Source organism: Sorex araneus, chromosome 3, assembly GCF_027595985.1.
Source record: "Sorex araneus isolate mSorAra2 chromosome 3, mSorAra2.pri, whole genome shotgun sequence".
Lineage (NCBI taxonomy): Eukaryota > Metazoa > Chordata > Mammalia > Eulipotyphla > Soricidae > Sorex > Sorex araneus.
The window spans coordinates 237503020-237525670 of record NC_073304.1 but is presented as its reverse complement, the minus strand read 5'-3'; the positions used below and the strand labels follow the sequence as shown (position 1 = coordinate 237525670).

Here is a 22651-nt window from a genome sequence, read left to right as displayed (position 1 = left end):
TTCCCGGTCTAATGGACTCGGCTGGGCTGCGCACTGTCCGGGCGGGCAGGAAAGGGTGAGGCGGGGTGGGACTCGGCCCGCGGGTCCCCAGGGCGCGCAGTCCATCCGCCCCCGCGGCCGCGTGGACCCGCGCGCGGCGCTATCGCGCGGTGCAGCTGCGCGCGCGGGCGATAAGCGTCCCCGGGCCGCGGCCGGGCGCGGGAGGCGGCGGGCGCTGGTTGCCAGGGCAACGCTGGGTTATTTTGGGCCGCGGATTTGGCGAGGATGCAAACCCGCTTTGCGGTGGGCTGGGCTGGTCCTGCCCCCTCCTGCGGGCGGTGGGGGCCGCGCGAGGCCCCCGGTTTAGGCAGGGGGGAGGCCTCCGCTCCGGATTCCGACGAGCCCGGTTCCCCTTTCACTGGCTCCTGGGGAAGCGCCTTGAATAATTCACGGATCCCGCAGGGCCCCTCCCCCACGCCGCCCCTCCCGCCGCGCTCACTTAACTCTGATCAGTTCCCAGAGCCGGGACCCCCACCCCCAGCTCCAGCTCCCACCTCGGCAGAACCTCAGCCCCTGTTCACAACCGGCCTGAATTCAGGGGCTCCCTTGGGTGCCAGCTGGAGAAGGAAAGGCTGCGTGTCCGCCAGGGGAGATGGGCGGGGCGGTCATCCCGGGGTGACCCCTGGGGGCTGGGGAGGAGCAGGGCAACCCCCGCCCTCCTGGCCGGCTCTCCAGAGGTTCTCCAGGAGGCGCGCGACCAGCTGTGGCAGGAGAGAAGGTCAAGACCGTCTCCTCGGGGCTGGAGCAATAGGCGTTTGCCTTGCACGCGGCCGACCCAAGTTCGATTCCCAGCATCCCATATGGTCCCCTGAGCACCGCCAGGAGTAATTCCTGAGTGCAGAGCCAGGAGTGACCCCTGTGCATCGCCAGGTGTGATGCAAAAAAAAAAAAAAAAAAGACTGTCCCCTCGTGCACAACCCATCCCGGGCGCCCCAGATGGTCCCCAAGCCTGCAGGAGTGACCCCTGGGTGCAGAGCCAAGAGTGAGTCCTCAGCACGGGGGTGTAGCGCAAATCTGGACACACACAGTGGAGACCCGTTTAGCCCCGCCCCGCCCCGCCCCTCCCACACACACCGTGTTTATTTCGGGGCAGCTGTGGGACTGTCTTCCCCACCTGCAGCCCTGCCCGGGCTCCCGGCAGTCCTGCAGCCTCTGCCCGCTGGCTGGGCGCGGGGCGGGGGGGGGCAGGAAGGGGCAGCAGTGTCCACCCGCCTCCTGTGGGCGCTCTGGGCAGCCTCGCAGCCCCTCCCAGCAGCCTGTCTGGGGCAGGGGCCGTGTGCAGAGCCCCACAGGCTCCCTGCCCGCTGAGCTCACACCTGACAACCCGGAGGCTTCCTGCAGGCCCACAGCTTCTGGAAGGTTCCATAGCTGCTAGTCGGGAGGCTGGCCACTCGCGGTGTGCTCTGTCTGGCGGTGAGGCAGTGCCCGGCTTTGGGCAGTGCCCTGCGGGGCTGCCCACTGCCCAGGGTCCCCGCTGTCCCCTCCCTGCCGGAAGGCACCCTGAAGATGCTCTGGGGTGGTGCTGCGGGCGCAGGGCTGTTCTCGGGGCGTCTGCTGGGAGCGTCCCTGGGCTGAGGGGCTTCCCTTGTCTGCCATGCAAGTGAGCCGGTGCCCAGCTGCCCAGGACTCGGGGTCTCCAGAGAGCAGCCCCCGGGGAGCTCTGGGTGCCGCGGGTCGTGCGACCCGGGCTGAAACGTGAGCTTGGCCTGGGGCCACACCTGGCAGACCTGGGTCCCTCCCGGCGCTCAGGGGACCCCGAGTGGTGCCTGGGATCGAACTGTGTCGGGCTTCGCGCGAGGCAAGGCCTTCGCCCCCCCTCCCCGCTCCCCGCCCGCCTGGGATGAGTCTGAATCCAGCGGCCACACTCGCGGCCACACTCGGGAGGGCGGATGCACCCTGCTCCCCGTGCTCCCTCCCCCATGCACCCTCCTCTGTGCTCCCCTGGGCTTCAGACCCGGGGCAGCAGCTGCTGTCCTGGGCTGGGCCACTGGCTCTGGCTAGGGGCCAGGGTCCTGCCCTCAGGTGAGGGGAGGGTTAGGGGACGGGGCACGTGAAGTGGAGGGGGGCTGGCCTGGCAGGGGCCGTCTGCAGAGGCCGTGTGGGACATCTGGGGGCTCCCACAAAAAAGCAGGGGGCGGGGCTGGAGCGAGAGCACAGCGGGGAGGGCGTTTGCCTTGCATGCAGCCAACCCGGGTTCGATTCCCAGCATCCCATATGGTCCCCTGAGCACCGCCAGGAGTGATTCCTGAGTGCAGAGCCAGGAGTGACCCCTGTGCATCACCGGGTGTGACCCAAAAAGCAATAAATAAATAAATAATTTTTTAAAAAAGCAGGGGGGCAACGGGTCCCCTTTCCTCTGCACCGGGCCTGGGGCAGGGAAGGGGTGCGGGAGACGGGCTGGTGAGAGGAGCTTCTTTCCGACTGTCTCCGTGGCTGGGGTGCGGGGGAACCCACAGGACACCCCGTTCCTCTGGCCCCGGGCGGCCTCCCGCACAGCCGCACCCACGCCCCGGGCCAGAGCCAAGCCCCGCCCCGACCTGCGGCCCAGCCACCGCCTCTGAGAGCCACGCGGGGTCTCCAGTCCCTGGAGGCAGCGGTCCTGGCCAAGACCCCTTAGCGCGGGATGGAGAGACGCGGTGCGGGGGCCGCCCAGCCTTCGGAGGGTCTCGGGCGTCGGGCTCAGGAGGAGGTCTAGGCCCTCCGGGTGCCAGTCACTCTTTCATTTATTTACTTTGGTCTTTTGGGTCACAACTGGCACTGCTCAGGGCTTCCTCCTGGCTCTGCACTCAGGAATCTCTCCTGGTAGAGCTCAGGGGACTCTATGGGGTGCCGGGGATCGAACCCGGGTCGGCCGCGTGCAAGGCCAACACTCAAGCAGCTGTGCTGTCGCACCGGCCCAGCCTGTCACTCTTTTTTTTTTTTTTTTGCTTTTCGGGTCACACCCGGCGATGCTCAGGGGTCACTCCTGGCTCTGCACTCAGGAATCACCCCTGGCGGTGCTCAGGGGACCATATGGGATGCTGGGATTCGAACCTGGGTCAGCCGCGTGCAAGGCAAACGCCCTCCCCGCTGTGCTGTCGCTCCAGCCCCCCAGCCTGTCACTCTTGAAGTGCCCACAGGACTCGGGGCTCGGCCCCATGTCGAGCCCTCCGTGGAGCAGTGCCCCCCACCGCCCCCGTCTCGCTGCATTTCTGGTGGGAGTCGCGCATCAGACTCTTGCTGATTCACACGCGCCAGGGGCCGGTGGCCGCCGCCACCCTCCCTGGTGGCTCCGTATCTCCAGCACCTTCTGGAAGCCCGGCCGGCTCCTCTGCTGTTCCCCGTAATTGGAAACGCACCGGAGATAAGGAAATTATGGCTGGGAAGAAGCTGCCTGCGCGGCTGTAAGGAACGCGGCTGATCTCAGCAAGCAGGCGCTCATCAGAGCTTCCCTGTCCCCCCCCCCGCACGGACCCCCGCACCCCAGCCCAGCCCGGAGCAGCCCGGGCCCCTCACCCATGCAGTTCAATGGAACGGAAGGATGGGGTGGCAAGGGCCCAGGCCTGGGGGCTTCCCGGGCCCCCCTATGTGTCCCGCACCCCAGCATTAGGGGGGCTCGAGAGGCCCCAGAGCTCTGTCTCACCTGCCTGCACAATTGGGTCCCCGAACTTCCGAGACACGAGCTGGGCCACGGAGGGGGAGGGGATGGGAAGGACCGGGGAGCTCGGGCCGGAGGGGGTGGGGCCCTGCCCTCGAAGGGTGCCCTGGGGACCCGACTTGGGGCCGCTGTGCTGGGCCCGGCCTCCCACACCCCCCTGAGTTTGAGGGGGCCCACCCGGCAGGGGTGCGGGGCACAGGGCACGGTGCTGCCCCCCACCACGTTCCCCCCAAGACTCTGTTCCTCCCTCTCCCCCTCCCTCCTCCTCACCCCTCTCCCCTGCTCACTCCTTCCTGTTCCTCAAATCTCCTTTCCTGGACAGAGCAGCCCCTGCGGGTACGCACCGCCACCCCCCTCCCCTGCGGCCCTGCTGCCCAGCACCTGCTGGCCTCCAGGTGGCTTGGGGTTGTTCTTTCCTGCCTCTGCTGACCGGGTGCCCAGCCTCCGGGACTGCAGAGGGTCACGGTAAGGGACCAGGACAGGGAGGGGCGGGAGGAACCGGACACTCTGGTGTGGGGGGGCGCTCGGGGACACAGGGAGTGGGGGAGGGGCCACTCCTGAGCCCCCGGCTCTGGGCCTGGGCGAGTCTGGGTCACAGCACAGCAACGAGCGACACCCCAGGCCACATGGGCCGTGGGCAGGCCAGCACCCTCAGGCTCGGCCTCCCCCAGCTCCCGGTCACCCCGCAGCCGTGGAGTCTGGGGTCCTGGGCCCGCAGGCCTGGGGGTACTGGGAGGGGTGTGGGCAGCCTCACCCCCCAGGGCTTGGCCTGCTGGGGCAGCCCCAGCCACCTGGGGGGAGGGCTCCAAAGCCCCCCCTCCCTGGGGGGTCTGGCTGTGCCTTCGGGATGAGGGGGCTGGGGGGCTGCAGAAATGGGCCCCTGTGGTCCCCCGGGGACTCTGGCGCCCCCTCCCTCCTGCAGGCGGCCGTGGCCCCACTTCAGCGCTAATTATTTTCCACGATGAACATGTTATTATGTCTTCCACGCGGAATCATCAATTTGGAATCACCGCTTTGATGAGCTAATGGGCGCCTGGCGGTGGCACTGGGGCATCTCTGAGAAGCAGCTTCTATTTTTAACTGTTTTAACTGTGGCCGGGACACCGCGGGTGGGGGCGGGGGGTCCCTCGCGGGTGTGCCCTCTGCCCTCTGCCCTTCGCTCTCAGCCCTTCCTCCCGGCCCCTCCTCCCTCCTCATTCTCTATCCTCCCCTTCCTCTCTCCAGTCCCCTCCTCCACCCTCCTTTCTCCCTGGCCCCTCCTCTCTCTCCTCCTCCCCACCCTCTCCCCCTCCCATCACCCCTTAGCATCCTTCTGCTCCCCGTGGCTGTGTCTGAATCTCGGTCCCCTGATGTGCCGGTTGGATCCTGAGTCCCAGTGGCAGTGGCACCGGAAGCCGGGGGTGGGCAGTGAGGTGGGCAGGGGAAGGCCCAATAAAAGGGTCCCCAGCAGGGCGGGCCCTGGACCTGGACAGCAGCTCAGACTCTGAACCCGGACTGGGAGGTCTGTGATGGTGGCACCTCTGGGGCCCCCAGGGAGCAGAGGAAGTGGGAGCGGGGGTCCTCTGGGCGCTCGCCTGTGGGGGTCCCTATGTCCCACCCACATACCCACAGGGCAGAACCGGCCTGTAAACCCTTGAACAGACGTTTCCTCATCGTGGCGAGATGGGGTGTGCCCAGGACGGGGGTCTGCACAGAGTCACAGGCTGGGCTCGGTGGCCAACAGGGCGCCCACCTTGTGTGTGTGTGTGGGAGCCCAAAGGAGGTGGGTCTCCCGTCGTGGCGGGTCTCCCCTGGGTGGGGGCCCGCTGGTCCCTCACGGGCCGCTCAGCGGAGGGAGAGATTCTGGGCAGGGCTGTGGGGGGCAGCCGGGGAGCGGAGGCCCCGGGACCCCCTGAGCCGGCTCGCCTCCCCACCCCACAAGCCCCTATAAGCTGGGGTTGACCCCTGAGCCACCAGCCGCAACATCCTCCCTGCCCGCCCCGCTTCGCCCCTGCGGCGGGGCCCCAGCTCCATCCCGGTCCAGGGAGAAAGCGGGGCCGCGGCTGAGCCAATCAGGGTGGGGCGCCGCCCCCGGTCCCCGGGATTGGTCCGGAGCGGGGGCACGCGAGCCAATCAGCGGGAGCGCCCGCGGCCCCGGGAGGGATGCGGGAACAAAGAGCCCCTTTCGGGCTGGAGGTGACCCAGAAAGGCCGCTCCCGGGATGCCGGCGCGGCGCCCGCGGGGACGGGGCCGGGGCACACGTGCACACGCGTGTGGTGGCCAGTGACCAGCCCGGCCTCTGCTCCTCCCTCCAAGCCGGGGGCCCCTTAGCGAGTCTGCGGGCCTCAGCCTCTGGGGGTCCAGAAGGAACACCTCCCTGCGCCCCACCCCCTGCTGCTCCCTGCATTGTGGGGGGGCTGGGGGGCGCGCAGAGAGCACAGGCCACCAGTGCTGTGCAGAGTGGACCCCAGGGCCCAGCACTGCCCCACTTGCTGCACTTACACTCTGGACGCGCCTTCTGAGCGCTGCGGGCCGCAGGGTTTGGTGGAACCCGCAGAATCAGCGACCAGGGAGCGCTCCAGAATGGGGGTGCTGCCTGGGGGCGCTCAGAGAAGAGCGAGTCCGCCCGGCTCTGCGTTCTAGCTCACCCCACTCTGCAATACAGGGCGGCCAGAGGGCACCTGCCAAAGGATGTGAACCCCAAATCCAGACATGAGCCCCAGAAACAGGTGGAGTGCTCGGGGCTGAAGGGAACAGCATGGAGGCCCCGGAATCCGCATACAGGACAGTGGCTGAACAGAGACCCCCAGGCCTGCACCCCAAAAACCACAGCACTGAGAAAAGGGCAGTCTGTCCTCCGCACCTCCTCCCTGTGCCCACTCAAGGTCAGAGACAGTTCCTGAGGGCAGAGACAGTTCCTGGGGTCAGAGAGAGGCAGCCCCTCAGGGTAGGGTCTCGCTGGGGTCAGGGTCAGCCTCCTACCTGCAGAAGACCAGGCGCTGGGTTCCCGAGAGGCAGCAGGCAGGGTCTGAAGAAGCAGGAGCCGCCGAGCAGACACTGGACAGACTCCCCCAAAGGAAGGAGCAGGATGGGACCCCCAGGAAGGGGGACCAGGCGGAACCTCAGCCCTACCCCCAGAGCTTCCCTAGCACGGTGGGGGGTGGCCTCACAGGCTGGGACCGTCCAGGGAGAGAGAAAGACCCCTAAAGCCGGGGTCCTGGTCACACCATCACCTCCATGTAAAAGCACCTTCGCCTGTGCCTGCTGCCGTGACCGGGATGCAGCTTCCTGCCGCAGCGGGGCCGGGGTGTCGGGGCGCCTGGGCTCCCCCCTTCTCCCAGCTGTGCACTCCAGCTGGGCGCCCCGCTCCTGGAGGTGAGGACTGCCAGAGCCTGTGGGCTTCATGGGGCCGCACTGCCCGCCCCCCGCCGCCGGGCTCCCGAGTGAATCCTGTCACGGGGAGCACGGCCCTGGACGCTGACACCCAGCCCTGTCACTCCACCCGAGCAGCAACTGTTAGCACCGAGCACCACACACATCACACACATGACACACCCACACAATCACACATCACACATACACCTCACCACATATGTCACACATGTATCATACATATTACACACATTATACATGCCACACACATGACACACATGACACATCACATACCATACCATACACTGCACTGTCACATGCCACACATACACCGTACATACTACACACGCCACACACAGCATCTGTCACATGACACGTATCTCACATATCACACATACCACTTACACACCACACACATATCACACACATACCACATCACAAAACCGCACACATACACCGCACACATCACACACAGTATACTCACCATACACCAATACACCGCACGCTTCACATCACATACGTGTACCAGGCTCATCATGTACAACATACCACATCACACACATCACACCTCACTACACCTCACATGCAATGTGCACACACACATACTCTGTCTCTACACCATGAATTGTAAAGTGAGGTGGGGGCAGGGAGTGGGGACCCCGATGGCCAGGGGCCGGTACCGCCCACCGCTGTCCCGGAACCCCAGGATTCTCTCCCTGAACCTCGTTCCGCGGGCTCGTCGCTAGGCAGGATGGGCCCTGAGCCCCTGGGGTCCCGACTTGCCGGCAGACATCTGCAAATGACAAGGCGGCTGAGAGGGGTGCGGGACCCGGGCCGCGGCTGGCTTCTTCCCGCTCCTCTCCCGGCCGCGCCACCAAAGGCCTTCAGAAGCAGTTAATTAATATCCCTCGCTGCGGACTAATTCTCGTTCCAACATGTGGCTGTCATTCCCTGTCATCAGCGCTGACTTATAACAGGGTTTAATTAAATTCTCCGCACATTACTCTGCCTTCTCCCAAGACAGCACCCGCGGCCCCGGGTGTTTAAAATGTCACCTGCTGAGACACATCACCTCTCCTTAAATAAATATGACAGTGATCAAACTTCGGCTAATTACAGAGACTTGGTTATTTGTTTGTATGTTTTAATATTTAATTGCTTCCATGTCCGCCCAATTACTGAGCCACGGCAAATAGAAACGAACTTATCAGCGTGTCCCCAGCCAGGCGAATGAGCGAGGGCAGCTGCGCAGCGGAAAGGGACCGCGGCTCCATGCCTGGCTCCGTGCTATAAGAGAAGGACGCTGGGGGTCTCACCCCGGCTCCCGCGCCCCTTCCACGCCCTCCGGCCTGGGCCGCCGCGGAGCGCCCGCAGGCTCGGGGAGCCGGGCCTACACCGCCACCCTGTGGCCACGCTGTGCAATTGCCCCGTCTTGGTCTTGCTACAGAGACGCCGCCTTCAGGGCCCGGCGCTTTGGCCGCCGTGATTTCCCCGTTAGAAGTTCTAAACCCTGGGCTGGGGAGATGGAGGCGGGACGCTTACCTCACAGTGCTCATCCTGGTTCAATCCCAGGCACCTCCTGTGATATTATTATTATTAATAATAATAATAATAAAACATCAACAACAAAACAACAACAACAACAACAACAACAATAATAATAATAATAATAATATGTTGTTGTTGTTGATTGGGAGCCCCACTCAGCAGTACCCGGGCGATTTTGGATCAGTGCTCAGGGACCACGTGGTACTGGGGATTACCTGGCCCTCCTGCGTGTCGAGCATGTGCTCAGCCCTGGGGTTCATCTCTCTGGCCCCTCCTTCGCCTTGTTTCATTCATTAGTTTTGAAGCCACACAGGGCGCTGCTCAGGGCTTGCGCTGGCTCTGTGCTCAGGGGTCACTCCTGGCGGGGCTCAGGAGAGCCTGTGGGGTCCCCAGGATCAAACCCGGCTTGGCCGTGTGCACGCAAGTGCCCTCCCTGAGGTACTGTGGCCCGTCTTTTGCCTATTCGCATGACAGGGATGGGGCAGCCCTTCTGGAAAGACCCCGGGGGCCAGAATGGGGTTAGTTTGTCCTAACGGCAGCCCAGGTCCTCCACACCCAGTCGGGGACCCCGGTTCTCAGCCTCAGACCCCCAGACCTGAGTGTCCTCTCTCGGAGCCCCCGTATCACCCAGCCCGGGGGGGTGTCCTTTGGAGCAGACCCAAAGCGAGAGCCGTGAGGACCCTGGAGACGTGTCTGGCTCTTGGGGACAAACAGGAGCCACGGAAGGGCCACCTGCTGTGAGGACCCCCACCCAAGGCAGTCCGGGCTCGGGAGGAAGCAGGGGGGGAGGGGGAGGGCAGTGGCCCCAGGCTGCAAGCAGGGAAGAAAGAGTTCAGGAGCAAAGGAACCTCGCTGGGGGTGGAGGATGACCACAGGAGCTGACCACGGCAGCTGACCACAAGGGAAGATATGGGAGCTGACCACAGGTGGTGACATGGAAGCGGCCAGGAGCTGGCCACAGGGGCTGACTGCAGGAGCACGAGAGCTGACCACAGGAGCTGAGTGAGTGAGCTGATCACAGTGGCTGACCGCAGGAGCTGCCCACGGGAGCAACCGTAGGAGCTGATGCATTGCAGGAAGAGCAGCGTCCACCAGCAGAGAATAGGGAGCCCGTGGGACACGGTCTGCCAGTGCCCACTGTCCACTCAAAGCCAGAGCAGGACTGCCCACTCAGGGTCAGGGGCCGGAATAGGCGCATCCTCTCAGAGCTGGGGCCAGAAATGGGACTGTCCATTCAGGCCTGACCTGCTACCTCCCAAGGCCAAGGGCAAGAGCACTTTTGCCTTCAAAACCGGAGTTGGGGGACCAAGAGAGAGTTCAGTTGCATCCTACTGACCCCAGGTAAAGCCCCAGGCACAAAAGAGAGTCCCCTAATCCCTGCCGGGAGTCAGCCCTGAGCACAGAGCCGGCAGTGTGCTCTGAGCACAGAGCCGGGAGTGAGCCCTGAGCATAGAGCTGGGAGTAAGCCCTGAGCACAGAGCCGGGAGTCAGCCTTGAGCACAGAGCCGGGAGTCAGCCCTGAGCACAGCCTGGTGTGGAGTCTTCACAACAGAACACACAGAAGTGCAGTATCGGGAGCTTCTTCCCCCACTTCCCACCCAGGATAAAAAGGTCCTTTTCTTTTTCTTTCTTTTTGTGGGCAGAGACTCCCAGACAGTGCTCAAGGGGTCCGGAGCCAGCCTGGCCGCAGCTGCTCGCTGTGTGATGGTCCAACACTGGGTGCCCTGCGGTGCTCAGGGGCCACCCAGTGGGGCCTCCGGAGCACCCAGGAGGTCACGTGGTGCCGGGAGGTCATCTGAGGTGGCCATGAGCAGACCCGGGGCTTGGCAGGACACCCACAGGGCTGGGGGACCTGCTCTCAGCAAAGCTGACCAGGAAAGGGAATATCCCACCACAAAATCACAAAGTCAACCGTGAGAAATAACCAGTTGTCTGATTTAGTTCTTCCCGGGATTCTGAGAGGTTAAGTATCACTCGTGGCTGGGAGCCTGTATCTGCAGCAGCGCGTCTACACCCGCGGCAGGGCTGCCCCTGAGCCTCTGACACCGCAGTGGAAATGGGACCTCAGAAGGGGGATCCCTGGGTGCCATAAACTCCAAGAGGGAGGACAGCAGGGGATGTGGACACAGCCCTGACCAGTCACTCCCACGTCACGTCACGTCACGTCACCTCCACCTCACCTCACCTCACCTCACCTCACCTCACCTCACCTCACCTCACCTCATCTCACCTCACTTCACCTCACCTCACCTCACCTCACCTCACCTCACCTCACCTCACCTCACATCTACCTCATCTCACCTCACCTCACCTCACCTCACATCTACCTCATCTCACCTCACCTCACCTCTACCTTACCTTCACCTCACCTCATCTCCCACCTCACCTCCCACCTCACCTCACCTCATCTCCCACCTCACCTTCCCTCCACCTCCCCTCCCCTCCCACCTCGCCTTCCCCCTGCCTCCCATCCCAGCACCCATACCTTGGGTTAGGCTGTCATCACAGGAGCTTGGTGAAGAGGCTGGGGGGCAAAAATATTCTTCGCAGAACACTTGCCTTTTTAGTATCTGATCATTTGCTATTCGAATGAATACTGACATCTGTGTCATTAAAAAAAAAATTAAATATACTCATTTGCGGGGCCCAGGAGAGGGCGCAGCAGACAGGGCAGTTGCTTGCATGCAGCTGACCCAGGTGTGACCCCTGGAACCTCATCTGGTCCCCTGAGCCCAGCCAGGAGTGACCCCTGAGCACAGAGCCGGGAGTAAGCCCTGCTGGGCGGCGCCCAAGATCCAACGACAAAAATAAAAGCTACCGACTTGAATGTTCTTAGTGGTGAATGCAGAAGGACCCTGGGACAGTGGCCCGTGTGGCCGGCAGTCTGAGACGGCCAGCCCGTCACCTCCGACGTCCAGGAAGCAGGACAGGCCGGCACACCGGGAGGGGGTCCCCTCAGACACGGAGCCGGCTCCCAGCTGGCCCGGTGACTGGTTTCCTAGCAACAGAAACCAATACACAGATGCCAGCTGACGTGCGGACGGCCAGTGACGGCTCCTGGACGCTGTGGGTGGGTAGCGGGTGGACACGCCCTGGGGGTCGTGACCCAGGCAGATGGGTGGCCGCACCTGACGCCACCGCAGCCTCTGTCCACGGCCGCCAGCTCACCGCGGGGCTTTTCCGAACCTTCTTTCCTAGTGACCGCCCGGGGCCCCTGGTCAGGAGTCTCCCCCCGACGGCCAGGACACCCGCTCACGAGTCCGCGCGGGTCCCGCTCGAGGCGTCCCTTACCGCATCCGTGCGTGTGGCCACGGCGCCAAGGCTGGGCTTCCTCCCTGCGACGCAGCCTGACTATTTTTGGGTACAGGACATCCTGTCCCTCCCGCACTGCTGGTGGTCAGGGCTCCCAAGGACGCGGCCCACCGGCCTTCGTCAGTGCCCTCAGGACGCTGCCCAGATGTGGGGGCGGAGTCCCGAGCGGGCGCTGAGGGCGGCCTGTGACCAGGGGACCCGCTGGCCTCCACACGGCCATGAAGAGGCTCAGGGCCAGAGCGACGGGACTCACCGGCCTCGATCCCTGGCAACCCCTGGGGTCCAGGAGCGATGCCTGAGCACAGAGCCAGGAGTGAGCCCTGAGCACAGAGCCAGGAGTCTGCCCTGAGCACTACAGCCAGGAGTCAGCCCTGGGGAAGCGTTAGGCCTCATGACCCGAGGCTCCCAGCTGCCAACCACTGATGGGCTGGGTCTGACCCGTCGCCCTCAGCTGAGCAGAGAGGGGTCCTGCCGCCGGGCGCTCCTTGGGGAGCCACAAGGAAACGCTCAGTGAGAGAATAGGCGGTGATGTGGCCCCAGGACAGGGCGGCTGGGGGCCCCAGGGAGCAGGAAGTCCTGGGCGCCCAGAGCTGGGGTGCCGGGCGGATCACAGCTCGGAGCTCGGAGCCCCTTCCCTGGGGGAGCCCCAGTGACATCTGTCTTCGGGGTCCCTGAAGAGTGGCCCCGGGCCCTGTGGGGGGCTAAGGGGCCGGGAGGCCGGCGAACACCCGAGCTTGGGCATTAGGGGGAAGCTATTAATGTTGCATATTTTTCAAAAAGAGCAAGAGCGAAGCGGAATTCCGAGAAACCCCCTAAATTACAAGTGTGGGTTACAGTAATTGCTAAATTACAGCGCTCGGGCGCGATTAGACGCCCGCCCCTCAGCTGGCGCGTCTCGGGGCTGCCGTGTGCCGGGGACTTGACGGGATGCCGATCGCGGGAGACCCGGGCCCAGGGACGGGCCTGGGCAGAGGCTGGTCCTCGTGGGGACAGTGTGGCACCAGCTGGGCTGGGCGGGGGTGCCAGCCTGAGGCAACTGAGCCAGGTCCCCGGGGCTCCTCCGACCTTTGACAGCGCTGGACTCAGCCTGGGGGCTGTCCACGGGCTTGGGGACACCACAGGGAGACACCTGGGAGGGCAGTGTCCCTCCAGAGACCACAGCCACCTCCTGTCACCTCCAGGGACGTCCCCGTCACCTCCTCCATGGCGCTGGCGTCCTGAGGGAGGGTCCCTCACACCCTCATCCCACGGGCGGTCCCCTGCTCGTCACCTAGCTGCAGGCTGGGACATGGTGTGGGGCCTTGCAGCCACTGCTGGTGGCCTTGATCTGCTGTCCTGTCCTGTGGCCCGTGGACACTGGCCTCCCTCTCGGCCCCTCCCCCTGGCCTCTTGGCAGAAACCTCAAAACGTGGCCAAGAGGTGTGGCCTCCCGGGGGTGTGAGCTGGGGGTGGGGGTGGACCCTCCGCTCCCCGTCACAGGCCCCCCGGGCTGAGGGAAGGGCCCCCCACTCCCACCGTCTGCAGCCAGGGAGGCCTTAGCACCCCTGGGCGTGAATGAGGCGAAAGAGTCGTGCTCAGGAACCATCCTGTGTCCCCAACGGTGACCCCAGAGCCGGGACACGGCAGGGCCAGGGTCACCTGTGCAAACAGGGGCGCACACACAAGTGGCGTGTGGGGAGGGGGGTCGGCATCCCAGCCACAGCCCCCCATGAGGCATCGGGTGCCACCTGCAGGCGACTCCCCCCACCCCCCTCCCCGCAGGCTGGGCTCAGGCTCCAGGGGGCAGGGGGCGGGGCGGCCAGGGCCCGCAGCGGACATCACAGACCCGTCTTCACGGAGCCAAGCGCCCCCGGTCAGCGCTGGGCGGGGCCTGAGCTGACCACGTCCCTCTAGGGGGAGGCCTCACTTCCCAGGACCCAGGGACCCCCAAGCCCGCCTTAGGGGCTCCCCAGATTGTTCGGGGACAGGGGAGAGGGGAGAGGGGTGTGAGAACACAGCAAGCTCACGCCACGGCCGCAGGCGCTGCATTTGTAACATTTATTTCAGGAAATACATTTTCAACTTTTATTTATACAAAAAGATGAGTTCTGGGAGGCACACAGCGAAGGCCACTGCGGAACAGTCCCGGTGGGTCGGGCCGTTCCCCCGAATCTGTCTACAAGGAGAGGAAGCAAAGCCGGCTCGGCCGGGCCGGGGCCAGGGGCGCCCCGCTGGCCTTCCCCTTCCCCCTCCACTGGCACACGGGGCGAGGGGGCGACCGGCTGGAGGGGGCACCCCGGACCCGCGGCTCAGAGGGGCCAGACTCCCTGCCGCAGGGGTGGGGCAGGGGGCCACGGTCCATGCTCGGCTGTGGGGGTCCCTGCCCGCAGCCCACCGGCAGGCCGCGCACGCCTGAATCCGGCCCCGTCCCGCTGCGGGGGGTAAGCATCAGGGGGCTGGGCAGGGGGCAGAGCACGCCCCCTCCAGTGGGTGGGAGCACGGGCCAGCGGGCAGGCCGGCGCGCACGCCCCTCCCTCTACACGCTCAAATCCCACCCCTGCAAGGGGGCGGGGGGCGGGCACAGGCGGAGGACGGCCGGGGCGGCTGCGGCATGCACAGCGGAGAAAAAGGCACTTTCTGATCGGGCGGCGCGGGCCGGCCAGGAAGCCAGTCCGCCGCCCGCTGCATCCAAGCCACGGCCAATCTGCTGCTCGGGGAGGAGGCGCCGCCCACACCGCGCGGGGCGGGGCCCGAAGCTCCGCCCACACGCCCAGGAGGGTGGACATGCACGTCACGCAGGGGCGGGGCCTAGGACGCTGCGTACATCACTGGGGGCGGGGCCTAGGGCCGGCCCCGGTCAGGGGAGAAACAGGACAGGAAAGGGCTCCAGGGCTCCCCCTGCTGGTGCCACCCGAGGGGCGGGGGTTCTGCAGGCCTGGGCCAGCCTCTGGCGGACCTCAGGGATGGGGGTCCCACGACCACAGCCCCCCGGCGCCAGCAGGCCTATGAGAGACGGGGATGGGGGCGCAGCATCCGGCCTCTGGATGCTCGGGCGTGCGGGCGGGAGGGACGGCGCACAGCTGACCAGTGAGAAAATGAAAGGGGCGTGGGCGGGTCTGGGGCGCGGAGGGGGGCGGGGTCCGGGCGGGCGGCTACATCTCCTGGGCTTCCAGCCCCGGCTCCTCCACGCCGTTCGCCAGCCCGCTGCGGCCCTCGTGCAGCCGCTTCACCCGGTAAGCCTCGAAGTGGATGGTGCTGGTGATGTCCTTGATGCTCTGCATGTGCGTCCTGCGGGGACACGGCGGCGCGGTGGGCACGGGCGTCCCCATGCAGAGCCCCGGCACGCGGTGGGCGCGGGTGTCCCCATGCAGAGCCCCGGCGGCGCGCGGTGGCACGGGCGTCCCCATGCAGAGCCCCGGCGGCGCGGTGGGCACGGGCGTCCCCATGCAGAGCCCCGGCGGCGCGGGTGGGCACGGACGTCCCCATGCAGAGCCCTGGCGGCGCAGGTGGGCGCGGGCGTCCCCATGCAGAGCCCCGGCGCGCGGTGGGCGCGGGTGTCCCCATGCAGAGCCACAGTAAGGCGCGACGGACATGGGTGTCCCACCCAGGGCCCCGTCTCCTCTGCCTGCTGGCGGGGACACCGGGGCCCTAGCGGATCCCCCTCCCCACCCGCAAGGGGCGGGCCTGGTCCCCGCCTGGGCTGTGCCAGGGAAGGGGGGGTGTCAGGAGAGGCTGGGTGGGAACTGGGGCCCCAGAGTGCTCCGGCCCCAACCCACCACCCCAGACAGCCTGAAAGGTCCTTCCGCTGCACTTCCCAGCAGGCGCGGGGCCCGCGGGGCCTCTCCCGCTCACCTGATGAGGAGGTCTCGCAGGTAGGCGAACTCGCAGTGCATGGTGTTCTCAACTGCGGGGGGAGAGAGGTCAGTGGCCCCGGGCGCCTCTGCTCCCCCTGCTGCCCCCAGGGCTGGTGCAGCGGGAGACAAGGGGGTCCCAAGTCCCTCGACGGCACCCAGCACTAGAGATGGCAGCGAAGGATGGAAGCTTCTGGAATAGTCCATCAGGGAGATGGCACAGGAAACACAAGGCAGCAACCCCTGCTCCCGTGGCACCCCACCACGGGCCCACTTCCTGCAGCGTGGGGGCTGCAGCCCGTCTGCTGCCACTCAGCACTGGGGGTGGGGGGTGTGTCCGACCCCCGCCCCCCTGTCCCGCCACCGCAGGGCCCATCCCCAGAGGCTTGCTGAGGGCCCTGGGGTCAGCAGGCAGGACCCAGGTTTGCCTCTGGCCTGGGGCGTGTCACTGCTGCTCCCGGACCACCCTGACCCTCAATCTCCTCATTTCCGAGAGGGGGGCCCGACACCCCCAACGTCTCGGGGGAAACTAAGGGCAAGGCTGTGGGTGTCAGAGGGCGAGAAGGAAGCAGAGCAGGGGGAAACTGGGCCCCGCGGCCCGCCCACAGCCGGCCACGTCCATCCTGCAGGGGTCAAGGACGCCTGCCCAGGGCCTTCCCCTCAGTGCCGCCAGCGACCGCGAGGGGGACTGGCCACCAGGGGGACTGGCCACCAGGGGGCAGCAGCCGCCAGGTCCCTTCACCACTGGCCCTGCGCCGGGTCTGGGGAAGGCTGGGGGCGAGGAGGGGCCGCCCCTAAGCCCCCAGATGGCCTAGGCGGGCACGGGACGCCCCTGGCCATGGGCAGTCTACAGAGGCAGCTGCCTGCGGGCTAGGAAACAGGCTGCACCCGCCTCTGGGCGGCCGAGCACCCCGGGAGCGGGGAGGGGCTGGGATCTCCTGGTCCTGGGGCGCACGTGGGGCGGTAGGAAACGGCTTGTTTCCCGGGCCCAAGAAGCGGGGCTGTGCAGGGTGTGGTCTCTGCTGAGGCCCTCTGTGACAGCCGTCCCCCCTGCACCCCCTCGAGGCAGGGAGAGAACAGGCGGTCAGTGCGGGTCCAGCCCCGGGCAGCTGCCCAGGGAGCCCATTTGGGGAGGCCTGTCTCCTGGAGGGCTCAGGGACTGTCCTTGTGGGAGGGACGGGCACATGGGGAGAGGCCTCACCCCGGACATCGGGGCCAGCAGCAGTGTCCCTCCTGCCCTCCCGCTGGCCGCCAGCCCCAGAGGCTGCTCCGCCCGAGGCCGCAGGGCGACTGTGCTGGCCACAGAGCTGGGGACGCTTCCACCTCCGGTGCCCGAGCCAGGCGGGCACCTTGGCGACGCCCCCGGCCTTACCTTCGATGGTGCCCCACTTGGTCTTCCTCCCGAGGATCCGCTTCCCGTTCACCTGGTACTCGTGGTCGCTGCCCACCACTGCGAACGGGATCATCTCCTGGAGGGGAGGGGGGTGGCGGTGTTGGTCCCGTGAGCACCGGAGGGCGTGTCCGGTACCCGAGAGGCGGCTGTGCCCCTAGCCCCGGCCCGGGCTCCAAACCCTCCCAGTCCTGACGTTTCCCGTTGCAGGGCTGCCGAGTATGGACCCCAGCCGCTAGAGGGGCGGAGACGGGCAGAGGGAGGGTCTCTGGGACCGTGACACACTGACCCGGAACTTGTCATTCACCAGCCGGTCCTCGGAGTCCTCGTCAAACTCCTTCTGCGGGTACACGTCGATGCCGTTGGACAGCAGGTCGGCGGTGATCTGGGGGCGGGAGGTAGAGAGGGGCCCCGCAGGCTGCAGCTGACCGGACACCACCACGACCCCAGCCAGCAAGGGGGGTCTCGGGCAAGCTCGGAGGGGCTGGGGAGCCTGAGTGAGGCCCCCTGGGGGCCGGCAGGGGCGCCTACCCGCTGCTTGAAGTAGACCCTCTCCTCCAGGGTCAGCGTGTCGGCCTTGGCAATGACCGGGACGATGTTGACGACTTTGCTCAGCCGCTTCATGAACTCGATGTCCAGGGGCCGGAGGCTGGAATGGACGGGCGGACGGGGGTGTGGGCAGGGGGCTGGGAGCAGCAATGGGGCCTGGGGAGGGGAGGGGCCGGGACAAGGTCTGTAAGGGAGGCGCCATCCCCCCCACTGAGCCAGGAGGGGCTCCAACAGGGCGCGAGAGGCCAGCAGCCCCGATGCCTGTGCCCCGCGGACTCGGCTGGGGTCCACCTTGGTAGGTGGCCCCGAGGACCCCGCTGTGCACTGAGCCAGGCCGCCAGGCCCCGCGGGTGATTGGGGGGGGCCCATCCGACTGCTGAGCCGCCCCACTTTATGGGCAGAGGAGAGGAGGGAGGGGGCAGGCATGCGCCAGCACGCGCAGCTGGGCAAGAACGAGGCGGGGAAGGAGCGGGGCAGGTGGGCAGCCAGGAGCTGCAGGAAACAAGCCCGGGTGGGCGGGGCTTTCTAGGGAGGGGCGGGGTTTTTGGAGTGCTTTGCCCGGTGGGCGGGGCTTGCCGGAAAGGGGCGTGACCGGGCCAGGTGGGCAGAGCAAGTGGGCCCTGGGCCCTGGCCCTGGCCGGCCTGGAGACTCACGAGTGGCCGGTGGCGGGGATGAAGTAGAGGCAGCAGTGCACGCGCGTGTCAGGGATGCGCTTCTTGCGGTTGATGTTCACCTCCTCCTGCAGGTACTTCTCGTACTGCTCGTTGATGAACTTCATGATGGGCTGCCAGCTGTGGGGGTGGGCGCGGTGAGCCGGGCGCCCGGGCCCTGCGGGGCGGGGAGGCCACCCTGACAGCCGACCCTCCTGAGCACGGCCCTCCTCACCAGTTCTCGTTGTTGATGTGGTCCCCGAAGCCCGGCGTGTCGATGACGGTGAGCTTCATGCGGACGCCCTTCTCCTCGATGTCTGCGGAGACCCGCGCCGAGCGCTCAGGGGGGCCGGCGCACCCCACCCCCCCGCCCCAGAGGCGCCCTTGCTGGGCCACCAGCAGGGTCAGCCCCAGCCCCCGTACTATGGGTGGGTAGCGCTGACGTCCCTGGGGGTCTCTGTCCAAGTGGGCGCACGGGGTCCTCCCCTCTCCTGACCCGCTCATGCCCCTGATGCCGCCCGCCCCGGGGACCCCGCCCCCTCCCCTCTGACCCCAAGGGAGGTGCCCCGGGCAGACACCCACCATGGGTGATGGACTTGATCTCGATGGTCTTGGGGATCCGCTCTTCCGAGGGCGCCGGAGGCTGCACCGACTTGCGGCTGATCTTGGACTTGAAGAGGGTGTTGATCAGGGTGGACTTGCCCAGGCCGCTCTGTCCTGGGGAGGCAACGCGCTGGCTGGGGGCCGGGTCCCCAGCCACTGAGGTCCCCCTAACAGTCCCCTGGGAGCCCCCCAGGGTTCACAGCCTGCAGCCGGCACCCGGCTCCTGGGCGCCCAGCGTGACCTGCAGGCGCCTTCTCGGTGCCCTCCTGCCCTGGGCGGTGGCAGAGCTCGGGCCTGCATGCCAGGCGCTGTCACAGGAGGCCGAGGCCCAGCGAGGGGGCACCGGGAGGGCCTCCAGCTCTGGGCGGTGCGGGGGTCGTGCAGGGGGCGGCGGGCAGGCCCTGATGTGCTCAGGGCCCGAGACAGCGCGGAGGGTGAGGGTGAGCACAGTGGGTGGGCAGGGGCCCCGGCCGTCCCCAGCACCCTCAGGTGTGGCCCAAGAACAAAAGGAAGAAAGCGGCCAGAGCAACACAACAGAGCACGGGGTCTGCCTGTACACGGCCGACCAGGGTTCGATCCCTGGCATCCCGTGGTACGCTCTGAGACCGCCAGGCGTGATTCCTGAGCACAGAGCTGGGAGTGGCCCCTGAGCACCCCTGGGTGTGGTCCCCCCCAAAAAAAAGTCAATTCGTGAGGGTGTGCGTGGGCGGGCCGGACGCTGACGCGGGTCTGCTGAGGAGATGGAGCATCTCTCACACCCGAGACACCTCAGAGGCCGTCCTCACGGCTGCGGAAACCCAGGCCACACGGTGGCACGTCTGTCTCGGCCCTGACCCCAGGTCACACCCTGCTCTGCGCTGCCTTAACCAATGCCAAAGAATCAGCACGACAGGGCAGGGCACAGCACAGAGGGCGCCCCACAGGGTTCCCCGAGCACCACCAGGACTGATCCCTGAGCACAGTCAGGAGCCGGCCCTGATCCTCGCCAGGTGGGGCCCAAAACCTAAACAAAAACCCAACAACAACAACAACAACAGCACAAGAAGGGCGGGGGGAGGGGGCACTGGTCAGTGGGCCGCAAGCCCTGAACCCTAGAACTGCTCCCCGGACCTGAGCACCCCCGGGGTAGTGCCGGGGCCCCTCCCAGCGGTGGTCCCGGCACCGTGGGTCAATCAGCTGGAACTGTGTGGCCTGGGACAAGCAGCCCAGGACCCCCCCAACCCCCCGGGCCCTGCTCCGGGCACAGCCTGCCCACCCCGCAGAGCCGGCCACCGCCAGCCTTCCCGGATTCCCAGATCACAGCTGCGCCCCCCACCACCACTGCCGCCCCCGGAGCCCTGGGTGCCTTCGGACCCCCACAGCCACCGGCCTGCAGGTGGGCGCACTGCCGGGGGAGGGGCAGGCCCCAGGGTCCACCCCTCCATGCTCCTCTGTCATCAGGGACCCGCGGCCTGCACGGCCCCACCCCGCCCCCCCAGAGCGACAGTCGTGGGCGGTGCGCGATGCTGACCCAGGTGGCAGGGCGGTGGCGGGCGCCCCCGGGCACAGGGCCCCACCCTGCGGGCGGCACTCACCCACCACCATGATGTTGAACTCGAAGCCCTGCTTCATGGCCTTGCGGCGCATCTGCTCCAGGATCGAGTCGATGCCCACGTAGCCGAAGTCCGAGGACACCTTGTCGCCGCGCGGGGCGGGCGCCTGCTTGGGCCCCGCGTCTCGGGGGGTGTCCGCCATGTCACCTGTGCTGTTGGGGGCCGCCTCCGTGGCTGCAGGGGACAGAGCAGGGACGTGAGGGGGGATGCCAGCTGCCCCCTGGCTCCAGCATCACCCCCACCCTGGAGGGGGAAACTGAGGCACAGGTGCCCCTGGGGACCCCCCCAAAGACAGGCACCAGCGTCAAGTGAGCTCACAGCCCCAACCCCGGCTCCCTGGACAGGGCCTCACCTCTGCCCCAGCTGCCGCACCCCTCCACCCGCCTCCCATGGAGCGTGGGGCCCTGCTGGGACCCCCCCACCTCCTGCAGGCCTCAGGGGGGTCTACACCGGCAGGGTCGCCCGCCCTGACCCTCCAGGGCCGGCCCCTTTCTAGCCAGCGCCGCTGGGACCCCCTGGCCGCGCCCCGCTGCTCCCACACCCCAGCCGCACGGGGGGAGGGGCGCTTCCTGGAGCCGCGCTGGGCCGCCCACGTGACCGAAAATTGCTTCCAGCTGCCGTGGCCCCCCACGCCCACCCCGCACCCCTCCCCGCCTGGAGGCGGCCGCCCTGGGCTCGGGTCACTTCCGCCGCAGGAAGTGGGGCCTCCGCGGTCCGGGGGCGAGGGGAGCCTGGGAAGGGACCGCGGGCGACCCCTGCCCTGCCCACCCCCCTGCAGCGTCTTTCTTCCCCGATGGAACGTTCTAGGCCTAAGATGCTGGCCACATGCGGGGGCTTTAGAATCGCGGTCAGACCCCTCCCCGCGCCGGCAAGGCTGGATTCTTCTGCTCTTTTGCTTCACACACAAACTTCATCAAACGCTATTAATAGAAAAGGGTAGTTCCCCCCCGGAGGAACCGGTTCCACATTCACGGGGCCGCTCTGCACTAGTGGGGGGCTCGCGTCCCGCCCCCGCCGTGTGACAGCCCAGGGGGGCTGAGGCCCTCCCGCGCCCGGGCCCTCCCGCCCTTGGGGACCCCCACCCCAGCCCCGCTGGTTCTCAGAAGGCCAAGGTTGGCATGACCCGCCCCCAGCCGCCTCCCCCCCTCAGCTGCTGAAACGTGGGGCCACAGCTGGCCTGGCTCCACAACAGAGCCCAGGGACAGTCACTCCCCACAGTGCTCAGCGCCCTCCCCCAGGGCCCAGAGGCGCGGGCTGAGGGGGGCTGCAAGAGCTGGGGGAGGAGCTTCACGCGGGTGCTGGCTGGCCTGAGTCCTGGGGTGGCAGCCACCGAGGGGAGCCACCAGAGGGGTAGGGGTGAGGGTGTGGACGAGAGGCGGAGGGACAGGTGCCACCAAGGGGAGCACCACCCCGGCGACCATAACATGTTAGCCAGTGGGGGCCAGAAAGCACAGTGGGTGGGGCACTTGCGCTGCACACAGCCGACGTGAGATCTCTCCCTGGCACCCCTGGGGTCCCCCGGCCCCTTCAGACTGAGTCCGAGCACAGAGCCAGGAGTCAGTCCGAGCACTGCCGGGGTGGCCCCAAACCCACCCCATCAAACTGCACCTCCAGCACCCTGCACCCTACACAGCCGTGACAGGGTCCCGTGTGGACCCCGGGGGAGGCCCCACAGCTGCCAGCCCTGGGGGCACCAGGGGTCTCAGCACCCCGGCTCGCGGGTGCAGAGGGAAAGCCAACTGCAGCGGGTGGGTGGGGTGGGGTGGGGGGGCGCCAAGGCCTGACCACGTGGCTCGCATGCGGCAAGCCCGGGTTCTGGCCCGGGCAACGCATGGACTCCCGGACGGGCAGGAGTGACCGCCAGCGAGGCCAGGTGCGGGCCCCCAACAGCCCGGAAGTCACTGATTCGGGTCGGGCTGCGTCCCCGTCGGGGATCCGGGCAGGGGAGGCCCTGGGGGCGTCCGGAAGGAACAGTGGCCCCCATCCCGGCCGGCCAGCGGGGGTGGGGGGGACCACCTCAGGCCCTGCTTTGCCCCTCCACCTACTGGCCACTACAGGCTGGCCGGAGACACCGCCCCCGGCTTCCTGCCCCCCTCCCCCGGGGCTTAATATTTGAACGCGCTCGGGGCTCATCTAATTCACGCGTTTT

At 67.0% G+C, this 22651-nt stretch overlaps 1 protein-coding gene across 5 annotated transcripts in view; it reads right to left on the bottom strand.

The window, feature by feature from the left end:
* Nucleotides 1–13910: 13910 nt before the first annotated feature.
* Nucleotides 13911–22651, bottom strand: part of SEPTIN9 (septin 9) — a 56524-nt gene continuing 47783 nt past the window's right edge. For all 5 annotated transcript variants that reach the window (XM_055131839.1, XM_055131838.1, XM_055131841.1 and 2 more), the window contains 9 exons: nt 20485–20676; nt 18890–19024; nt 18543–18624; nt 18311–18448; nt 17639–17756; nt 17397–17492; nt 17090–17186; nt 15719–15770; nt 13911–15154 (listed from right to left, as the gene is read on the bottom strand). In XM_055131839.1, coding sequence (XP_054987814.1) covers nt 15019–15154; nt 15719–15770; nt 17090–17186; nt 17397–17492; nt 17639–17756; nt 18311–18448; nt 18543–18624; nt 18890–19024; nt 20485–20676 — 1046 coding nt within the window. In that variant the 3' untranslated portion in view covers nt 13911–15018. The remainder of the gene's footprint in view (nt 15155–15718; nt 15771–17089; nt 17187–17396; nt 17493–17638; nt 17757–18310; nt 18449–18542; nt 18625–18889; nt 19025–20484; nt 20677–22651) is intronic.